This window comes from Manacus candei, unplaced genomic scaffold (genome assembly GCF_025592945.1).
Source record: "Manacus candei isolate 608988 ecotype Guabito, Panama unplaced genomic scaffold, ASM2559294v1 h1tg000071l, whole genome shotgun sequence".
NCBI classification, from domain to species: Eukaryota; Metazoa; Chordata; class Aves; order Passeriformes; family Pipridae; genus Manacus; species Manacus candei.
In genome coordinates, this window is record NW_026138119.1 from 10,261,963 (window position 1) to 10,283,857 (window position 21,895).

Here is a 21,895-nt window from a genome sequence, read left to right on the forward strand (position 1 = left end):
TCCCACTTTTAGGACTGGTTTTATACTGCAGACACCACTTCCTGCTGTACCTTGGAAATGATCCATCTGCTGCCACCCTCCCTCCCAAGCCAGGACACACAGGTGTCCTCCAGCCTGTGTTAAACAACTGCAGTCCCCACAGAGCACCTCAGGGTTGGTGTGTGGGGCAGCCTCTGTTCCTGCCCTTCTGACCCCCCTGTTCCTGAGCCTTTGGTACACTCTGCCTGCAGACTGGAGTTGCATTTAGGGACAGGCAGAGGAGCTGTCAGAGGGGGAGGTTGTGTCCCCCTTCCCCTGCCTCGGCAGGGGTGTCCCTGGATGGAGATCTGCATCCCCTTGGATTCACTCAGGGAGTCAGTGAATCCTGGCCTCCCCAAGGCCAGGGAGGTTTTTCTTTCCCTTGTACCCCCTCGTGTCCCACTCCTTGGGCTGTCCCATGGACTGGGAGTTGCAAATCCCTGTGGGCATTTCCTGTTTCAGTTCTGCTGTGTCTCACCTGAGGTGATACAAAGGTCATTCAGTGTAGGATTGTCTTGTTCTACCTTACCCTGTGGGGAGCTTTCCTCCTTCTTGTTTGTTCTTTAAACTGAGGTTTTGCAAATGTTTTGTCCTGGAAAATCAAAACACATTTTGGATGTGCATCCTGGGCTATGAGTCTGACTAAGGAATGGAGGAATTACAGGAATTTCACAAAACACAGTTTGATTCCTGTCTGCTGTTGTAAAAAACAGCTGAGGAGAGGTGAGGACATGGGGTTTGTTCAGCCTGGAGAAGGGGAGGCTGAGGGGGGACCTCAGGGGTCTGCAGGTTCCTCATGGGGGGCAGCTCCGATCTCTGCTCCCTGTGAGCAGGGACAGCACCCAGGGAATGGCTGGAGCTGTGTCAGGGCAGGGTCAGGTTGGATCTCAGGAAAAGGTTCTTCCCCCAGAGGGTGGTTGGCACTGACCAGGCTCCCCAGGGCAGTGGGCACAGCCCCAAGGCTGCCAGAGCTCCAGGAGGGTTTGGACAAGGCTCTGAGGGACAGGGTGGGATTGTTGGGGTGTCTGTGCAGGGCCAGGAGTTGGACTGGATGGTCCTGATGGGTCCCTCCAGTTCAGGATATTCTGTGATTCTATAAAAACCTTCGGGAGAAAAGAGAAGACGATTGCTCTCCCTGTTTTCAGCTGGAGAACAGCTGTCCATGGTCCCTGGGAAGGTGAGCACAGTTCTGTTCCCAATGCAATGTTCCCAGTGCAGTTGGAGATGGTTTGTTAAGAAAAAACCAAACCCACTCCTAAGTTACTTTTCTTCAAGCAGAGTGTTGAGGGCTTTCTCCTCCCTTCCAAGCACCACAGTGCTGTGTGCCATGTGCCACGTGCCAGCTCTTGGTGCCTCCCAGGGAAAATAGTATGGGACCAGAGGCCAGCAAGTAACACAGAAGAATATTTAATCACAGTCTCCTCTGGTCCGAGCCTGGACATCAGCTAAAGTGCTACAGTGTGTCCCCCTTGGCTCCTCACAGCTTGTCTGCTCCCTCTGCCCCATCCTGCGCTGCAGGGGGGGTTTGTAAGGAGAATGCCTCGTGCATCCAGGGTTTGGCTTTTCTCCTGGACAGCTCCTCACAAACCACCCGGGGAGTCCCCCTGCCCTGCTGCTCGGGCACATGGTCCCTGTGCCAGTGGGCAGGGGAGGCTCTGGGGGTCCCATCCTCTCGGGGGCTGGTCTGTGTTGGGGTCCCTGGGTCTGTGTTGGGCGTCCCTGGGTCTGTGTTGGGCGTCCCTGGGTCTGTGTTGGGGTCCCTGGGTCTGTGTTGGGGTCCCTGGGTCTGTGTTGGGGTCTCTGGGTCTGTGTGGGGGTCCCTGGGTCTGTGTGGGGTCCCTGGGTCTGTATCGGGGTCCCTGGGTCTGTGGGGGGGTCCCTGGCTCAGAACGCTGCCAGGGGCTGGTCTGTGTTGGAGTCCCTGGGTCTGTATCGGGGTCCCTGGGTCTGTGTTGGAGTCCCTGGGTCTGTGGGGGGATCCCTGGCTCAGAACGCTGCCAGGGCTGGTCTGTGGGGGGGTCCCTGGGTCTGTGTGGGGGTCCCTGGGTCTGTGTGGGGGTCCCTGGCTCTGTATCGGGGTCCCTGGGTCTGTGGGGGTCCCTGTCTCAGAACGCCCGCAGCTCCCGCAGGGCGGGCTCGGCGCCGCGGCCCAGGCGCAGCACGTGGATGCCGGAGCTGGCGCTGGCGCAGAGCAGGGTGGAGCTGTCGCAGGCGGCCAGCGAGGCCAGCGGGCCAGAGCCCTCCAGGGACAGCGTGGCCAGGCAGGCTGGGGAGGGAACAGAGGGACACCGAGATGAGGCAGCACCACAGCGACCTCCCACCTCCCAGCTCTGCCCTCCTGAGCTGCTCCCCCCGCTCTCCCGGGCCCACACATCCAAAGGCACCGGGATGTGCCCTCTGGAAGAGAGACCCTCCCCCCGTACAGTCCCCAGGGGATCTGAGCATTGATCTGGGCACTGGCTGGCTGACAGGGATCCAGACTGGGTCAGGCTCTGCCCCTTCCCTGGAGAGGAAGCAGGGCTGGGTGGGCACACAGACCCCCCTGGGCAGAGCTGCAGGGCTTGCCTGGAGCCATTCCCAACATGCCTTTTCCTCCCAAATGTCTTCCAGTCTAGAATATTTTTTCCTAAAGGCTGCATTACACTCACACAGTTTTGATGAGCCTCCAAAAAAGGAAGAGAAATCAGACTGACAATATCCAGCACCACATCAGCCCTTCTGTGTGTTATTAAACCCCCCTGAGGTAGAGTTTGTGCAAAGACACAGCCCCATGTTGAATTGTCAGAGGAGCTGCCCTTGGCACAGACCTACAAGCAGCTGCCTCGTGGTGACCTGCACCCTTCCAAGAGCAGCTGAATCACAGTCAGCCAGCTGGGAAGGCAAGAGGATCAAAGCTGCACCTTGGCGTGCACAGGCACAAGGGCACACGAACAGGGAAGTGAAACAGCAGGTCCCTCTCTGTGGGAGATCCTCAGGTTTCTATTTTCAACCCATCTTAAAGAAGTGCACTTGGAGAGGGGCTTAACCCCAGGGAGTGTCTAATGCTGGTGCCTTGGACTGCATTCCATGCAGGGCTCTCAACCTGAACAGCTTCCTAAGAGGTCTCTGCTGCTGCACAAGGGTTACCAAGAGCCTGCTGCTATGGCAGGGCCTGGCAGGTAAACAGCCTTTGTGCAGCTCAGGGGAGGACTCAGCCCTCAGCACCAGCTTTAACCCCACAGGAGCCCTTCAAAGGGACAACCAAAGTGAGGGCAGTGGCTGAGCAGCCCTCTGTCCTCCAGCACAACCATTCCTTACAGCTCTTCAGTGAGATCTCTGAAATGCTCTGGGGTTTTTTTATTTTTATCATTTGTTCATTGCTGAACTTGGATGTATCTTTAAAAGCCATCTCATAATTCTTCCTTTTGGTTTAGGAAGGACACTTGTCACCTCTGACATGCACCCACCCCATCTCCTCCTCTGCAGGGCAAGCAGAAGCCCCTGGGTTTGCTCTGGGAGATGTCTCCACCCTGCCCTGCAGCTGGAATGGAGTAAATTCCAGAGATTTCAGGCTTCATCCCGCCCATCACCACCGGGAGACAGACACAAGGAAGCAGTTTTGTTCTCCCAGAGCACCGAGGATGGGCAGGAGCCCCCCCTACCTGCCGTGTCCCGGTGCCAGACCTTCACTGTGCTGTCGCTGGAGGATGTGGCGACGCTGGGGGCGAGGGCTGGGCCCCGGGGGAGGAAAACACACGAGGTGGTGGTCTGGAAATGCCCCCTGTACTCACACACCCGGCTCCGGGTCTGCCGCAGGTCCCACAGCTGCGAGGGAACAGGAGAGCTTAGAGCCGGGTCTGACACTGTCAGGGGCCAGCAGGGAGCCGATTGACACGGGAGGGAAGAGGGGTTGGGTAAATTGCTCCTTGCCAGTCCTCAGTGCCCATTGCCTTTGTCCCTGCTCCTGCTCACAGTCCTGGGGAATGTCAAATCCCAAAGGATTTTCACCATCGATGACTATTTGAGCCCACAGAGCCAAGGCTGTGCAGGCAGGTAACAAGGCTCCACCCTGCTCCCATCCTCAGCCCTGCCCTCCCTGGGATGTGATGGGATGGGGATGGGATGGGGGTGATGGGATGGTCTCATCCTCTTGATCCTCACACACAGGGCTGAGAACCTGCCAATTCTAAGCTCAGTTCTGTCTAAGAGACACAGAATGCCAGCTCTGAACCCCTGTGTGGCTAAATGCTCTAACCAGGTTTGGGGTCACTCAGACATTGGCACAGTCCTGTTTGTGTTGTGAGGTAGCCAAGGAAACTCCAAAATTGGTTCACACTGACTGGACCTCCCTAATCATTGAACACTGTGGGGTTTTCTCCTTTTCTTCAAATGACTTTACCATGTTCCTGCTTTCAAGGCCTTGTATTTTCAGAGGGGAAAAGGTGGATCTGGGAAAGATTCCCCAGGGCACAGAGGAGAAAGGCAAGTTGCTCAGCAACTCCACAGAATAATGACCTATTGTGAAAGCTGAATCTCTGGTTTGGAAACACCTGGAGCACAGGGTCCCTTACAGGCTTTCTGCAAGAACCTCATGCTCCTCAATGCCTTCTGTTGTTTTTTCCCTGTGTGTTTTACTGAAACAAAATGCTAGACTGGTTTGGGTTGGGAGGGACATTAAAAATCAACTAGTTCCATCCCCCTGCCATGGGCAGGGACACCTTTCACTAGACCAGGTTGCTCCAAGCCTCATCCAGCCAGGCCTTGAACACCTCCAGGGATGGGGAAAATCCCAGTGCTTTAATCAGGAACATATTCTCTGACATTCCCTGAGCAGAACTTCCCAAAGGGACAGGCAGGAAGACACTAAGCTCTGGGGCTGGCTGGTGACACCAGCACAAATCCAGTGCAGGGGGAGGACTCAGATCCCTGGAGCACTGCTGTGCTGCTCTCTGCTGTGTCCTGTGGACACTGGAGGAAGGAGCAGGGGCCCAGCACACTCACGGTGGCCTCTCCCCCCTGGCTGCTGCAGAGGCAGTACCGCCCGTCCTGGCTCACGTCACAGCACGTCTGGATGTGCTGCTTGGCTGGGAACGTGTGTGCCACCTGCAGCTCCCGGCTGTCCCAGACCCTGGGGGAACAGGAGAGGGGAAGGGCACTCTGAGGCAGCATCTCCACGATGGGCTTCCCTCCGTGCCCTCCCGCTCTGCCCTTCTGCCATCCCTCCTGGGGCAGCCCCCTCCTGCCTCCAGATCCACCCCTGCAGTTATCCATCCTGGATCACTCTCCAGCCAGAGCAGCTGAGCTTTCTGTCCCACAAACTCTCCTTTTCACCTGCAGTCACCACCCAGTGCTGCTCACAGCCCCTGTGCCCCTGGCTGTCCTCTGCTGACACTGTGCTCCAAGGCCCAGCTGAGCTGGAAAGTGTCTTCTGGCCACACCAGCAGCTGGTCATGACAATGACCAAAGAACAGCCCCTTGTGCACTGGCAACTTCCCTACACCCCACCTGCCCCAGGCTGACACTCCCTTCTCTGTGGCCACACGTGGGACTTACCTGGTTGTTTTATCCTCCGAGGTCTGGATGACATAAGGCTCCCCAGGAACCCAGCACAGGTGTGTGACCTGTGGACAGGGAAGGATGAGCAGGAGCCACCTCTGTGTGCAGCCCAGGCTGTGTCTGCTGTGGATGCTCCCACCCTCTCCGTCCTCGTGCTGGGTTGGGAGCTGGAAACGTTGGATGAAGGTGTTTCCTGCTCCCTTCCTGGGCCCAGTGTCCCTGGGCATGTTTCAGGCAGGGAGGTGCCAGCAGCTCACCAGGACACAGAGCCCTGGGAACAGGGATACCACGGGCACCAGGGGATGGTGTCCACACCAGCTCCACTGCTGGGCTGGTACAGGAGGGAATGCAGAGTGTGGGAGCTGGGGGGCTCAGTCTGGAGAAAAGGAAGCCCAGGGGGGACCTTCTCACTCTCTGGAACTCCCTGACAGGAGGGGGGAGCCAGGGGGGAGTCAGGCTCTGCTCCCAGGGAACAAGGGACAGGGTGAGAGGAAACGGCCTCAAGCTGTGCCAGGGGAGGTTTAGTTTCGATATCAGGGAAAATTTCTTCACTAAAAGGGTGGTCAGGCACTGGCACAGCTGCCCAGGGCACTGGTGGAGTCCCCATCCCCGGAGGGATTTAAAAATGTGTGGATGTGGCACTTGGGGACATGGGCTATGGGTGGGCTTGGCAGAGCTGGGGGAATGGTGGGACTCGATGATCTTAGGGGGCTTTTCCAACCCCAGTGATTCCATGATTCTGAGTGCTTCCTGACAGTTCAGAGTTAGAGCATTCATAAACTGCCACATGTCTCTTGGTACCTTTGTGCTCCTGGACTTGTTGTCAAGGCAGCCTGGGCAGAGCCTCCCGGGCTCCCTTTGGCACCAAGCTCACAGCAAATTCCCTCTACACAGCCTCGTGTGAAAGAACCATGTAGGCAGGGAGGTGCCAGGATGGGATGGGAGGAAGCAGCAGCTCCTACCAGATTCCTGGAGATGGTGGCCCTGGCCAGACACTCCCCAGTCTCTGTGTCCCACTTGCACACGGTGTTGTCTCGTGAGCCCGTGCACAGCTGGGAGGCATCTGCAACCACAAGGGAACAGCAAACCCAAGTCAAGAAGCGTTGTCAGTGAATCCCTGGGGACTGGGGGTGTGCTGTCCCTCACCTGGGCTCACAGCCAGCCCAGTCACAACCAGCTCATGTCCTGGGAAGTGCTGGCTTGGCCCCAACGCCCCGTGAAGCTCCCACATCATCACTGTCTTGTCCCGGGATGCACTGAAGACTCTGCTGGAGTCAAGGGCAGAGGTGACCTGCCAAGAACAAGAGGGAGAAGCTGGTTATCCTCCCAGCCAGCCCAGCTCTGCTCAGGGAGAACATGACATTTGCTGTCCTGTCACAGCCCAAAACACGCAGGAATGTGCCTGGCGAGAGCCTGATCTTCAAACTCTGACCTTCTCAAACCATGACACCCATGTCCCCCCAGAGCCAGGGATGGTGGATGGGTGCTCTCTTGGTCTCACAAACCATTCATTCTATAGGAAAAGCTTCCTTACAAACCCAAATGAGCCCAGTGCTTGGCTGCCTTGAGCACTGGGGTGAATGAAGCCCCCTCTGTCCCTCCAGTACCCCAACCCAAGGGGACCCCCTGGGGCTGTCCCTGGTCGAGGTGCACACACATACACACCCCTGGATGTCTGCTCTCTGAGGAGAGTGCTGGGCTTTGTCATCATAGTCCCAGAAGGGAAATTAAAGCCCTGCTGTTCCCAGGATTGGTTGGCTGTGGAATAACAAGTCCAGCAGAACGAGACCCGAAGAAAAGTGAACAGTGTCTCCAAATCAAAAACTTGATCCCATAATTCATCCTTAACCTTTGCTACACAGTCTGCTGGAGGGGAAGACAGGCCTCCTGCAGCCCTGTTTAGTCTGGATGCACTTCTCCTTGCTGCTTCCCTGGACAGCAGAGGAACAGCTGGGACCATGGGAAAGACCTGGTGTGTTCTGATCAGGGAATCATGAATTGTTAAGGTTGGAAGAGACCTTTAAGGTCATCAAATCTGATTGTCCCCAGTTAGATACCAGGGATACTCTGGTCCCTCTTTCTAGTGGAGCAAAGGGGGCCCTGTGTGATGCCAAACCAGTGCTCCATTATCCCTGGCACCCCAGGACTGCTGACAGGAGACCCCGGCGCTCTCACCTTGGTCACCTCCCGCTCGTGGCCGACGAAGCGCCGCAGGGCAGCCCCGGATCTCCAGCTGCACACAGCCACACTCTGCAGGGACAGGGCAGGGAGGCTTTCACACTGTGCACAGCCCACAGGGCAGGGAACAGGTTCCTCTGCTTTTGAGCTCCTGCAGCAGATACAGCTGTCTGTAGAGCCAGGTAACATAAGGGCCAGTGATTCCAAGCCTGGGTGAGACCACTCGATGTGATCTGAGCTCAGGAAAGGTTACAAAATTTGATTCCATGTGCTTCAGTGTGTGCCCTCACTCCAAGCTCATCTTTTCTTTCTAAATTCAGGGACTGACAAAGTTGTTACTCTCCCAGAATGTTCACAGAACAGTTGAACACTTCAAGGAAATGTTCAAAGCTCACATTTAAATCTTATTTTCAAACCTGTTGACATGTTTTCCATCCCGTGGGCCATGGCAGGGGGTACCTCACCTTATCCCTGCCCCCTGACACACACAGGTCTGGTTTGAGAGCAGCCACAGAGGTGACAGCGTCGGTGTGAGCGGGGCTGTGCTGCCGGGAGGTGCCGATGGATCCCGTCTGTCCCACGGTGGATCCCGTCTGTCCCACGGTGGATCCCGTCTGTCCCACGATGGATCCCGTCTGTCCCACGGAGCCATCGGCCCTGCAGCACGGACAGACAGGGTGGGAGCTGCAGGGCATGTGAGACAAGGTCAAGGTGCCATTCCTGTGACACCAGGTCTGGGAGGTGGCACTGCTGACACCACCTGATGTGACAACCCCTGCCTTAGACAGCCTGAGAGAGGCCGTGAGCGAACCAGGTGAGATGGAACAGACCCACCTCACCTCTAGAGCTGCCAAATATTGGTATGTTTGCTCACTCTGTGCTGGTGCAAAGAGTAAAGGAGATTTTGATCTCACCAGCCCCCACTGTCACTCACATGGGTCAGACTCAGCTGCTCTTTGCTGTGACACCTCCCTGGCCACACAGTGCCCCCCAGCTCTGTGCCCCCCTCCGTGCTCTCAGCTGCTCTCCAGGCAGAGATTCCCCCCCTTGCTGCCAGACACAGAATTATCTCACCTTGCCAACAAAAGCAATGACAGTCTCTGAAGAGACAGCAAAGCAGTTTGGATATTTGGGCCAAAGAGCCACTCCTGGAGCTGTTCCCCTTCAGAGCTCTGCCTCAGCCATCACAGGGCACAGCCACTCCTGTGAGTGACACTTGGGACTTCAGCCCCCCAAAGAAGCTGAGCAGACTTTTTTCAAAAGTGAAAACTCAATTCACACATTCAGTAACGAAACTGAAACCACGTGCTTGCTCTGTTCTCTGGTCATTTGAGTTCTCTGTTCACTCTCCCACCTGGTTTGTTAACAAGACACGATCACCCAGTGTTGCTTTACCCGTATTTGGTGGTGTGGAAGCTGAGTTTACTCTGCAGTTTCCCCATAGCCCTCCAACGAGCAGGGCCCCCCACGGGGTGTCACATCAGCACCTCAGGCACCTGCTGCAGGGACACGACCTGTGGGTGAGGGGACACAGCATCACCAGGGATCCAGAGGGGTTTCTGCCTCTTACATGTACAGGGTAAGGTGCTGGTAACACATTATTTACATCCCAATGTCATTTAGAATAACAGGAAAACCTCAGTGGAGGGGATATCAGGAGGTCCTGAGCCAAATCTTTGGCTTAGAGCAGAGCCAGCAGCAGGGGGAGGTTATTGGAACCTCATGCTGAGCTTAAAAACACCCAGGCTTGGTGAGGCCACACCAGAGAAGGAGTTGCTGCCTGTTGTTCTTCTAGTGCTTTACACTTTCCTCTTACTCCAGTATCTGGTCTTGACTTCCATATATCCAGGTGAGGAGCCTCTGGCAGAGCAGGGCTCAGCATCTCTCCCTCACGTCCTCACAGGTCACAGACTGAGCACAAACCAGTCTCAGTGATAGTGAATTGTCCCAGACAATAACTGGCTGCTGCTCAGCTCAAGGCACACTAATTGGATTTGCCCTGCACTATGTGTATGTTGGCATTCCCATCTTCTGGGGCTGTAGTACTTAGCTAATAAAATTCAGGAAAACCCCCACACACCTTTTCCATCAATGAAAAAACCTGCTTGAAGGCTCTGCCCACAGAAACTGGAAACCCAAATCCTGGAAGCACTGAGCAAGAGGGGCTGGGTTTCTACAAAACAATTCCCTTTCTAATTTTACCCTGACAGCCCTTGTGATTAGCAATTAGTAATACCCAGTTAATCACCACCTGCTCTATCTATGAGTTTGCATGTCCCAAAGATGTGAGGAATGATCAATCTCACGGCTGAGGGGCCGTGACAATTTGGCAATTTACTCCTTTCAATCAGACCCTGATCGTTTCAGTACGTGAGGAACATGATTTTTCTTTGACAAGAGAGAAGTCTGGACGTTGCTTCTCCTGCAAAACAAGATTCTAGGAAAAGCCAAGATGTAAATTCTGATTTTTAATTACGATGTTCCTTGTCTTCCAGTTAGTTTCCCCACTCCTGTGGTTAATGCAGTCCCTACCTGCACATAAACTCCGAGGGAGGACACAGAGAAGCTGCTGGTGGCCCCAGGAGGCTGCAGGGAAGGTGGGAGCTCTGTCTTGTGTCTCACTGGGCTCTCCTGCCTCTTCCCCACTGCAAGAAAGACCATTTTCTGAACCCTGAGTGAGAGCAGTTCTCAGGCAGGATGTTCATCCAAGGTTTTGCTGTCTGCATCCCAACACGTTTATCATCCACCTGCTCCATCACAAAGCTCCAATAACACAGGGATCCAGCAGCAACTGGACATGAAGTGTCACCTCCAGCAGACTGAGTTTCACGCTACAGGATCTTCTTATGCTCCCTTCTGCCTTAAATGTATCACTTGACAGAAATCAAACACATTTTTTACTAAATGGCTTTAAAAAAATAACCCACACTACTGCCTCCACCTGTCCAGGCTCTGCCGTGAAACCCTTACCACGGATAGGGAATGACAACAGCCACAGCAGTGGGCACGGGGACCTCAGCAGAGCTCCCCCCATCCTTATCACCCCTCGAGGAGGGTGTTTGACCATCTTTGTGGAGGATGGGATGACACCCTGGCCCCTAGAGCTGGGGGTGACCCTGTGACAGCGGTGCAGGTCCCTGTGCTGGGAGTGTCCCCACGGGGGATCGCTGGGGGCATCCTGGGTCCCTGTGGATGGGGTGGCCCTATGGGGGTCAATGGGGCCATCCTGAGTCTCTATGGATAGGGGTGGCCCTATGGGGCTCAATGGGGCCATCCTGGCTCCCTGTGATGGGGGTGGCCCTGTGGGGGTCAATGGGGCCATCTTTGCTCCTTGTGATGAGGGTGACCCCCTGGGCGGTCAGTGGGGACATTCCAGGTCCCTGTGATGAGGGTGGCCCTGTGGGGTGTCAGTGGGGTCATCATAAGTCCCCAGGGATGGGGGTGGCCCTGTGGGGTGTCAATGGGGACATGCCGGGTCCCTGCGCTGGGGCAGCCCCACAGATGCCTTATGGGGCAGCCTGGCAGGGGCAAGGCGGGCGCAGCCCCGGGAAGGGTTTGGGAACAATCCGTGTCCCTGTGGCTGGGGCAGCCCCGCGGCCCAGCCCGGGACCCCTCCGTGCACTCACCGTGTCCCGAGCAGCCTCGTCCCGCCGTGTCCCTCCCCGGGCCGGTCCCGCCGTGTCCCTCCCGATCCCGGTCCCGCCGTGGCCCTCCCGATCCCGGTCCCGGTCCTGCCGTGTCCCTCCCGATCCCGGTCCCGCCGTGTCCCTCCCGATCCCGATCCCGGTCCCACCGTGTCCCTCCCGACCCCGGTCCCGATCCCGGTCCCGCCGTGTCCCTCCCGACCCCGGTCCCACCGTGTCCCTCCCGACCCCGGTCCCACCGTGTCCCTCCCGATCCCGGTCCCACCGTGTCCCTCCCGATCCCGATCCCGGTCCCGGTCCCGCCGTGTCCCTCCCGGTCCCGGTCCCGCCGTGTCCCTCCCGGTCCCGGTCCCGCCGTGTCCCTCCCGACCCCGGTCCCACCGTGTCCCTCCCGATCCCGATCCCGGTCCCACCGTGTCCCTCCCGGTCCCGCCGTGTCCCGCCCGGGGCGGGGCCGAGCCGAGCTGTGCCGGGCGGCGCCGCCGCCCCCGCGGCAGGTGCGAGCACAGCATGGCCCGGCGGGGCGGGCCGGAGCGGCTGCGGGTGAGCGGGGGGACCTGGCCCGACCTGACCCCGGCCCCAACCCCAACCCCGACCCCGACCCCGACTCCAACCCTGACCCTGACTCTGATCCCGGCCTCGGCCCCGACCCCGACCCTGATCCCGGCCCGGGGCTCGCCGGCGGCTGAGGGGAGCCCGGGGCCGGGCGGGGCGGGGAGAGGGGCCGCGTGTGGGACTGGGGAGTGCCGGCGGGGCGTGAGGGCTCCTGAGGGGGGAGCGGGAGTCCCTGGGAGGGTTTGGGGGTCCTGGACGGGCTGTGGGTCCGCGAGGGAGTGGGGGGTCCCTGGGGGGTGTGGGGCCTCAGAGATCCCTGCAAGGGTGTGGGGATCCCGGATGGGGTGTGGGGTCCTGGGGGGTGTGTGGGATCCTGGGGATCTCTGGGGGCGTGTGGGGGTCCTGGACGGGATGTGGGTCCGTGGGGCAGTGTGGGGGTCCCTGGAGAGAGTGGGACCCTGGGGGTCCTTGGTGAGCCGTGGGAGTCCTCGGGGGGGGTTTGGGGCCCTGGAGGGGTGTGGGACTGCAGGGACCCCTGACCGAGTGTGGGGGTGCCAGACGGGACTGGTGGGATGTGGGATGTGGAGGGGACATGGGACCCTGGGGGTCCTTGGTGGGCGCCTGGGGGTCCCAGACAAGGTATGGGGGTGCCTGGGGGTCCTTGGGCAGGTGTGGGACCCTGCGGGTCCTTGGCGGGGTGTGGGGGACCCTGGTGCGGTGTGCGGCCATGGGAGGGGGCTCCTGTGGGGAGGGGAAGGCTCCCTGTGGGGCTGTGTTGGAGGTCCCCTGTGGGGAAGGGGCTCACTTTGGGGTGGTGCAGGAGGGCCCTGACAGCTGTGGGGCTGGGAGGGGTCAGGCTGGTGGGGGGCTCGGGGTGCTGTGGCCCTGTCCAGGCCCGTGTCCATCACCTGCTGTTCCGTGTCCCAGGACGAGCTCGTGGACCGGTGCGAGCAGCTCCAGCTGCAGAGCGCGGCCATCGCCCGGCACGTGGATGAGGTGCTGCCTGCCAAGGACCAGGCTGTCCTGGTGAGTCCCTGCCCCTGCCAAGGACCAGGCTGTCCTGGTGAGTCCCTGCCCCTCTCCCAGCACAGCTGGCCCCGTGTGCTCTGTGCTCACCAGTCCCATTGGAGATGCTGAGCTCTAGGGGGCTCATCATTGTGCACGGGTTGTCCCCTCCTACCCCACAGCTGTGGAAGTGGAGTTCTAGGGTGTGCCTGCGATTGCTGCCTCGCCTGCCTAAAAAATGTACATGGACAGTATATTTCTTGGTGTCAGTGTATAGCAATCACTAGGACCAGTGTCTCAGCAGTTCCTGGTTTTGTTTGTTCCTTGCTGTCACTGAGAATGAGGGCAAAGGGCAGTTATAGAATCATAAAATCACAGAGTAGTTTGGGTTGGAAGGGCTTTAAAGACCATCTTGTTCCAAGCCCCTGCCATGGGCAGGGACACCTTCCACTAGCCCAGGTTGCTCCAAGCCCCGTCCAGCCTGGCCTTGGACACTTCCAGGGATGGGGTAGCCACAGCTTCTCTGGGCAACCTGTGCCAGGGCCTCCCCACCCTCACAGGGGAGAATTCCTTCTCAATATCTCATCTATCCCTGCCCTCTGGCAGTGGGAAGCCATTTCCCCTTGTCCTGTCCCTCGGGGCCCTTGTCCAAAACCCCTCTCCAGCTCTCTTGGAGCCTCTTTAGGCACTGGAAGGAGCTCTAAGGTTTTCCCAGAACCATCTCTTCTCCAGGCTGAGCAGTCCCAGCTCTGTCAGGCTGTTCTCACGTGTCTCACCAGTAGTGAATCCATGGAGATCTGCTGAGGGACAGGACTCTGGTCCTTCACAGGTTGTCACAGTTAGGCCAGGAGGCTGTAGGTGGGTTTGGGACCGGCTGTCCCATTTACCTGCACTTTTATCGTGACAGTTGCTGTGGCCTGGGCTCAGTTAACAGAGTAATGTCGATGGCTGAGCCCACAGGGAGCCGGCAGGAGCAGCTGGGGCTCTTGCTGGGGCTGCAGCCAGGCTGACGTTGCTGCTGTCCCTGCTCTGGCAGAACGCGGCCAGCGCGGCGCGGGAGCTGGTGATCCAGAGGCTGCTCTTCGTGGGCAAGGCCTGCGAGAACGAGGAGCAGCGGCTGCTGGAGAGGGTGCACGCCGAGGAGGAGAGGGCACACCAGAGCATCCTGACCCAGCAGGTGCACTGGACAGAGGCTCTGCAGAAGCTGGGAGCCCTCCGGACCTACCTGGTGGACATGATCACCAACCTGGATGACCAGGGCCTGCTGGTGAGAACTGCTCCGTGTTCTGAGGGACGGGTCAGTCAGCCCAGAGGTCACCTGGATCTCTTACCATGGGACTTAAATATGGTGTTCAGCAACTGCTGTGCTGACAGCAAGGAGGCAGAGCTGGACAGGACCTACATCTGCAGGTCTAGCTCAGGGAACCTCCTTGACCTGGTCCTGACAAACCCCTGTGGTTTCTCAGTGGTTCCCAGAGCATCTGCTCTTGCTTGCAGTGAGGTCCAGAACCACCCACGCTCAGGTGTCCAAGCTCTTGGCTTACAGCTGCCCTTAGGCCAGACAGCCAGGACAGCTGTGGGCTGAGAGCTGCTCTTACAGCAATTCATTGTGCCACCAGTTTTCAACTGTTGTGTGTAGTTTGAATCAAAACCGCTTTGGGAGCACCTGCATCTCTTCTGGAAAGTCCTCCCTGTCATCTGGCACAGCTCTATTTGGGATATTTGCTGTGCAGAGCAGCCTGTGCTTCCTCTCCCTCAGTTCCTTCTCTGGTTATTGAGTTGTCTGGGTTTACCCAAGTGATTCCTCTCAGTTTGGAAGGGAGCAGGTTGGTCTTCCACCACCATGCTCAGCCTCTGCTTCCCACATGGAAGTTTGTGGGAAAGAGGGCAGCAGCTCTGCTTGGGAAACAGACCCGACCCCATAGAGAGAGGGCAGATGTTCCTTTGGTAGGAAAAGCAGTGTCTGTCCTGCCCCAGCACCTCTGCTGGGCTGTGGCTGCACCGTGGAGAGGAGAGGCTGGAGAGCAGGACCCATCAGCTGCCTGTGCCAGAGAACAGCCAGACCCTTTTGCCACATGGTGGAGGGGAATTAGGGACCACGTGTTCTCCACTTGGATTGCTGGTGTTGGTACTTGTGTCTATCAGGAATCAGCACGTGCCATGCCACAGGCCTGCAGCTTGCCCTGCAGCTCGGATTTGAGCAGGGATCAGATATTTTCCTACCACTTTACTGTATCTGGAGAATGCTCGTGACCAGCAGGAACAGAAACAAGTGGGACCAACCACCTGACTCTTGACTTAGTTCCTCTGCCACCACCCCCCTTGCTGAAAGCCCTGGGGTTGTTTGCTGGAAGCACAGGCTGTTCCTGCAGCATTCCCTAGTGGAGTGGGAGCAGAGGGAGGGCAGCAGACAGTGCCCTAACTGTAGAGGATGTATTGCCCTCAGCCATTCCCACTCATTTTCTGAGTTGAGGGGTGGGAAGTGCTGCAGCTAAGGAAAATGGATGTTGGATGCTCCCCAGGGTTGCTGTTGGTGTGAGGGGTGGTTTCTCTGGATCAGGAAGGAAAACACTGCTCCTGGGTCCTGAGTTTGCTGTGCCCCAGCCCGTGTTTGGGATCTGTAGGCATTTCAGCTCTGGTGACTCCTTCTTTCCTTGTCCCCAGCGCGCAGAACGAGAGATCTTCGAGAGGTCAGTGCCTGGCTGCTCCTGCTCCTTTCCCTGACCCTGCTCCAGGCTCCCCTGCCTCCCTGCAGCTCCTGTGCAGTGCCATGGCTCAGGCACCCTGGACACCTCTGTCCTCCCTCTGCTCTTCTGTTGGGGACAAGGACACAGCACAGAGATGCCACTCTCATCTCTGCTCCAGAGGAGCCTGGCCCCTGGAGATGCTCCACGTGCAGTGCCAGAGCAGCAGCCCTTGTTTACAGGAGAACTTCTCCAGCTCCTCAGAGCACTCCCCGGGGCTTGCTGGGGGTTGGAGCAGGCCTGTCCCTGCTGTTGGCAGGAGGTGGGATGGTCCTGGTGGGAAGCTGGTGTGCTCTGTGCTGGGGTGGCTGGCACAGCCTCAGTGTCCCCAACAGCACCGTGGGTGACGCTGGGCTGCCCTTCCCTGAAGAGGCACCTCGGGGGCTGGGTTTTCACAGCCTTTTGTCTCCCTGGCTCCTGTGGGGGTGCTGGCCCTGTGCTGCCCAGAGGGCTGGTGGGGTATTTGTGCCTGTAGAGAGTACAGAATGTGCCACAAAGGCTGTCACCACAGCCTTTCCTCACAACCACGAGTTGTGTGGGTGCTGCAGGCCACAGGAACAGCAAACCGTCTGTGTCTTGCTGTGCTGGGTGAAACCCGGCTCCTGCCACACCCCCTGGGCTCCAACTGTTATAAAGAGGGAAATCTGAGTCTCTCACTGTTCATTGGGCTCCCTTTGTACCTTGATGGCAGCTCTCAGACACATTTATTTACCCTGTGTCTGCTGAGTGAGGAGCTGTTGATTCAGGCTGCTGGGATGTGTTTTACAACACTGCAGTCCTTTCACAAGGCACTGTAAGCAAAGCCAACTGAAAGTATCACTCAAAGTATGGCTTAGGGCGAGAGCTGGCTCAGAAACCCCCTCTGGGGTCACTCTGCAGCCAGAGCTCCTCTTTAACCTCTGCCATACCTCCTAAGTGATCTTTATAAACACCTCCCAGCACAACAAATCTTTGTATTTTGAAATTACTCTTGTTTTCCCTTGCTAGGACAGAGGTGGCGGAGGGAATCTTGGAGCCACAGGAGTCCCTGAAGTTAAACTTTAATCAGACGTGTGTTCAGAGTCCACTCCTGCACCGACTGTGGGCCTCTGCTGTGCTCTGCTGCCTCACAGGTCAGTGTCTCCCGAGCTCTGGGGATTCCTGCACCCTCATTCATGTTGGGCCCAAAGAAACACCCTCATGTTGTGTCAAAACCTCCTGGTGCCCTGTCCTGCCCCTCTGCTCTCCCAGCCCCTGCTTGTTTCCTGGAACCCCCCAGCCAGGGGAGCAGCAGCAGCAGCTGTGGGAGGTTTGGGGGGTGCAGTGGGGGCTCCAAGCAGGTTGTGGCTCAGAGCAGAACCGGAGTTTGAAAAGACACTTTGTTTTATCAGCTCTGTGGCTTAAGCTCACGTGGTTTCTTTTGCTGTTTCCTGGGTGGCTTGGTGACAGCAGTGAAGCTGACTCTGCTGGGGAATCTCTGTCACAGAAATCCCTCTTCACCACGTTCAGCACTGGGTTGCTGGGCATTTTAAAAGAGGGTGAGTTCACCTGTGGGGTGTCTGTGAGATGCTCTGAGCAGCAAAGTGAGCAGTGAGGAGATGCAGCAGCTTTCTGCTCACAGGCTGAGATTGTGGCTGTGCACGAGCTGGTGGTTTTTAGGGGTGTTTGTGCTCTGGCTCAGCTCTTTCTGTACAGCTGGGGCTGCACTGGAGGTGTTTGCCAGGCCAGTGACAGGCTGTGGGTACGAGTTTAGCAGATTGGTGTTGGCTGTATTGAGCAGGGAGAGACAGTTTTCTCCTGGCTGTGATGTGCTTGGGTGGCTGGTTGTGAAATGTTTGCTTTTACTCTGACTTTCAGGCCATCACTAGAGTGAGTTTTGTTTCTCAGAGGTGGCAACGTCCTTTACAGGTTGCCTTGTGAACAGTCCCTGGGGTGATTTTCCCAGAGTTTTTGTATTCACTTTGCTGATGAGCTGTTTTCAGTTTTTCCCTGTTTCCAGGCCCCTCTCCAAGGTCTGTGCTTTGGCCTTTTCTTGCTCCTGTAGCTTTGACTTCTGCTTGAGAATCTGTGCTACCAAGCACCACATCATCTGTTTCTTCTACTGCAGATTCTGATGTGTTCTCCCTTTGTGATTCATTTCCCTCTTTGGAGTCTTTGGATGCTGGCAGTCATGGAAGGTGTCCCTGCCCACGGCAGGGGGTTGGGACTGGGTGATCTTTAAGGTCCCTTCCAACCCAACCCAGTCTGGGATTCCATGCCAGCTCCTGCAGTTGTGCATTGACAGTGTCACACAGGATCACTGAGGTTGCAAAAGCCCCCCAAAATCATTGAGTCCCACCTTTGATCAGTCCCCACCTTGTCCCCCAGCCCAGAGCACTGAGTGTCACATCCAAGCTGTTGCTTGGACACCTCCAGGGATGGGACTCCACCACCTCCCTGGGAACCCCTTCCAACGCCTGACCACTCTTTCCATGAAGAAATCCTTCCAGAAAGAATCAGTTGAGCAGGTTCTTGGCTGATGTTCTGAGCCATAAAGTCAAGGAAGAAACCTTTCCCTAATTCTCTTGGTTGTGACATGTTTTTTTTTAAGGATTCCTCTCCCAATACCATCCTTGTAAAATGTGATGGCTCTAAGACATTCAGTGCTTGTAGTGGGTGTGTTGGTGCACTTATTACACAGGAATTTCACTCTGTTTGGGGTTTTTTTGAGTGTGTGGTTACATTTAACTGTCATTATTGCATGCTGAGGATTCCTGCTGTATCCTTGTGGATCTCCTCAGTCCACAGTCCACCCAGGACCAAACCTTAGAGGTTTAATATTAACTGCAGTGGTCTGAGCTTGTTAAGACACAGTAATGTTATGTGTCACTTTGTGGTCCCTTCTCCCAAAGGTAGTTGAGCAGTTGGCTGTCTTGTTTATTTGCTTGAAAACACAAAATTCCCAGCCTTGACAGCTTGCTCCAAACCTCTCAAAAACTTGGAAAGCAGCAGGAAAAAGAGCCTCCATTTCCCTCTCAGAAATAAACACGATTCCTTTGATGTCTTCACTTGGCATCCAGGCTTCTGTATCACTTACATGTGAGGTTGGCAGCTTTTTCCTTACACCAAGAGATGATGTAAATCTCCTGGCACAGTTTTGGGAGGAATCTGGGTTCATGGGAACTTGGATTTTTAAAAGCAGTCAAATGTGCTGCAGCCAACATGTATGTGCTTACCAGAGCTGTTAACTGTGTTAACCTGGCATCCCTCATCTCCCAGGGCCACCCTGATGGGTACAGTACACAGAGAAGATAGATTTGGGGGTGAGATGAATTCCTGATTTAATCATTAATCAGAATATATGGGAGAATCTGAAGGGCAGATTTAATCATGACAAAACACCTGTGTGTGTGGGAAAATGTGCTGATCTGAATTACTCTGCTGTCACCCTGCCAGTGCTCCCCCTCCCTCAGATGCCCCCCTGGAATTCCAGCACTGTGGTGTCTCTGGGGCGGTGTTTCCCTGCGTGGATGATCCCTGTCCTGGAGCACTGGAATGCAGCCCTAGATTAGATGTGTGCTGCACAATACGAGGTTTAGTGCCCTCCTTCTGTCAGAGGAAGATAAATTCTGGTACTGCTCCCTTTTCTATGAATTCAGAGCAGCTTTTGGCTTCCTGGAAAGCCACCCTGCACACGGGCAGCGTGGGCAGCCACAGCCACGGAGCTGTGGAAGGCACGGCTGGGGTTTGGCTGCTGCTCAGGGAAATAAATCAAGGCTGGCAGCTCCAGCTGCAGGGGATGTGGCTTCAGCTCCTCCTTGGGCTCACTCTTGCCTGCAGTTGCTCCCACCTAACATGGAAGTGTGTGTGTGGCATTTCCCTGCACTTCCCAGCCTCAGTGCATCTGCCAGGGAGCACCTGGGGAGGTGCAGCCCGAGCTGCTGCTGGGTCTGCTCCCTGTCAGAGGGATGTGACCTGGGCCCTGGAGCAGGTTGGGCTCTGGGATGACCCTGCTCAGGGTGCAGTGGGATGGTTTGGTTCCTTAGGGCCTCATCCTGCTGTGTGCTGGGTGCTGAGCAGAGGGTGGTTGGGCATTCCAGGGTAGAGCTGGTGGCAGGGCTGGGACAGCGACTGGCTCCCCTGCTCCAGCCTTGCTTCTGTGGCAGTTTAAGACCTAAAATGAATGAAGTGAGAGTGGGGGAAGGCAGGGGCACCCACTGGCAGGAACTGGGAGCAGGTGAGTCAGCTGGACATCAGCCTCATCTCTGCTTCACAAATTTAGGGATGGAGGGACCCACTCGTGCAGTTACTCAGCACTCACAGGGTCTGCAGACCCACTGAGGGCACTGAGGGGTCTTGGGGAGGGCTGTGCAGCCAGGGCAGGGCACTGTGATCTTAGAGGTCTTTTCCAAAATTAGTGATCCCGTGATTCTGTGGTCCTGAAATGGTGCAGACCCCCATGGGGTGCAGGGTCCTCCAGCCAGCCTGGCTCACCCCGGGCTGGGTTTGTGCAGCCCCTGACTTCACAGCAGAACCAGACTGAGCCAGGGCCGTGCTCATCTCTAAGCCTGGTGCCACCTCCCCCCACTGCTCCCAGCACCTCAGGGTGGGTTGATTAACAACTGGGGCTTTGTAGCAGGAAAGAGATTGCCCTGCCCAGCCCTCTCCATCCCTCCCCGTTCCTGTTTTACCGGCTTTGCAGGTTTTCTGCTCACAGCCCTGTCCTTGCCAGGCTCTTGGCTCACCCTTGCTGGGAGAGGAGCAGCCAGGCCCTGCTCACCCACCATGGAGGTGGGAAGGGACAGGAACTGAGGTTTGGGTCTCCCCCAAAAGTAGGGTGAGCTGAACCTGCTGAGTTCTGTTTTGTGGGAAGTCAGGCCAGGGGCAGAGTAAAGATGAGCAGCATCGTTGACTCTCCAGGGCTTCAAGTGCAAGGGTGTAGAGGTGCGTGGGGAGTCTGGTCTTAGGTGAGTCTGTGCCTTGTTCTGGCCCTGGCTGAGAGAAGAAGCTGTGGGAATGGCTGTGCTGGCACCCCTGGGAGCAGATGTGTCCCTGTCCCCAGCAGTGATGTGTGAGGAGAGGGTGGTTGTGGTTCTGTTTCTGATGGCCATAACTGCTTCATGTGGTTCAGGTGGGGGCTACCAACTCTGTGCTCACAGTGTGGCTTCTCTTTCAGGCTCACAGGAGATTCACATCGATGAGAGAACCCTCAGCCCCCACCTCAGCCTGTCGGAGGACAAGAGAACGCTGACCTTCAGTCCCAAGAAAGCCAAGGTGGACTTGGACTGCCCGGAGCGGTTTGACCACTGGCCCAACGCCTTGGCCACTGCAGCTTTCCACTCTGGGCTGTGTGCCTGGAAGGTGGGCGTGGAGCAGAGCTGTGCCTACAAGCTGGGGGTTTGCTACAGCTCCGTGCCCAGGAAGGGCTCTGCCAACGAGGGCCGCCTGGGATTCAACGCTGCCTCCTGGGTGTTCTCGCGCTATGACCGGGAATTCCGGTTCCTGCACGCGGGGCAGCCCCAGCCCGTGGAGCTCATCAAGGCCCCGGCCCAGATCGGGGTGCTGGTTGACTTTGCGGGGGGAGAGGTGCTTTTCTACGACCCCGACTCCTGCACCATCCTCTTCTCCCACAGGGAGACCTTCACGGAGCCCGTCTACCCCGTGTTCGCCGTGGCACACCAGAGCATCTCACTGGTGCAGTGAGCAGGGCCTGGGTGTGACTGTGTGTGCTCTGCACTGTGCCCTGGGGGGAAAGGAGCCCAGGCAGGGCTATGGGCTGTGTACAGTGTTCAGACAACACCTGCTCTCACACTACAGCTGTTCTTCACGTGTTTTACAGCAGCTCTCCTGTCCTGTGTCTGCCGTGCTGGGGTGAGGGGTCAGGGAATACCTGGGTGGGCCAACTGCTCTTAGGTGGATTGTTTAGTTTCTGCCTGACCAAGGGCAGCTTTCCAGCCTGGCGGGAGGCTGTGAAAAATGGGACAAATAGTAAGAGGTGTGTATGGAGAGATGGCAGGGAGGAGGCACATGGAAAGGGAAATAACAGCTCTACAACTCCCTGACAGGAGGGTGGAGCCAGGTGGGGCTTGGTCTATTCTCCCAAGTAACAAGTGACAGGACAAGAGGAAACAGCATCAAGTTACTCTGGGAGGGTTCAGGTTGGGTATTAGGGAAAATTTCTTCACCAAAAGGGTGGTCAGGCATTGGCATAGCTGCCCAGGACAGTGGTGGAGTCACCAGCCCTGGAGGGGCTTGAAA

The 21,895-nt window shown here is 56.9% G+C and overlaps 2 protein-coding genes across 8 annotated transcripts; one reads left to right on the top strand and one right to left on the bottom strand.

The window, feature by feature from the left end:
* Window positions 1–458: 458 nt before the first annotated feature.
* WDR31 (WD repeat domain 31) lies at window positions 459–13,950 on the bottom strand. 7 transcript variants are annotated; one of them, XM_051808013.1, is made up of 11 exons: window positions 13,047–13,950; window positions 10,264–10,376; window positions 9,127–9,245; window positions 8,196–8,388; window positions 7,729–7,882; window positions 6,700–6,844; window positions 6,516–6,616; window positions 5,551–5,618; window positions 4,999–5,125; window positions 3,660–3,822; window positions 459–2,284 (listed from the first exon to the last, which is right to left on the bottom strand). In XM_051808013.1, the coding sequence occupies exons 4-11, from the start codon at window positions 8,381–8,383 to the stop codon at window positions 2,124–2,126; spliced, it is 1,107 nt and encodes a 368-aa protein (XP_051663973.1). In that variant the 5' UTR covers window positions 8,384–8,388; window positions 9,127–9,245; window positions 10,264–10,376; window positions 13,047–13,950; the 3' UTR covers window positions 459–2,123. The 7 variants fall into 7 exon arrangements, with proteins under 7 accessions (XP_051663973.1, XP_051663969.1, XP_051663972.1 ...); XM_051808009.1 differs by lacking the exon at window positions 13,047–13,950 and adding an exon at window positions 12,839–12,971; XM_051808012.1 differs by lacking the exon at window positions 13,047–13,950 and adding an exon at window positions 11,789–11,831.
* Window positions 11,854–21,759, top strand: BSPRY (B-box and SPRY domain containing). The gene is made up of 6 exons (XM_051808020.1): window positions 11,854–11,918; window positions 12,858–12,956; window positions 13,972–14,202; window positions 15,600–15,625; window positions 16,667–16,791; window positions 20,814–21,759. The coding sequence occupies exons 1-6, from the start codon at window positions 11,886–11,888 to the stop codon at window positions 21,338–21,340; spliced, it is 1,041 nt and encodes a 346-aa protein (XP_051663980.1). The 5' UTR covers window positions 11,854–11,885; the 3' UTR covers window positions 21,341–21,759.
* Window positions 21,760–21,895: the final 136 nt, after the last annotated feature.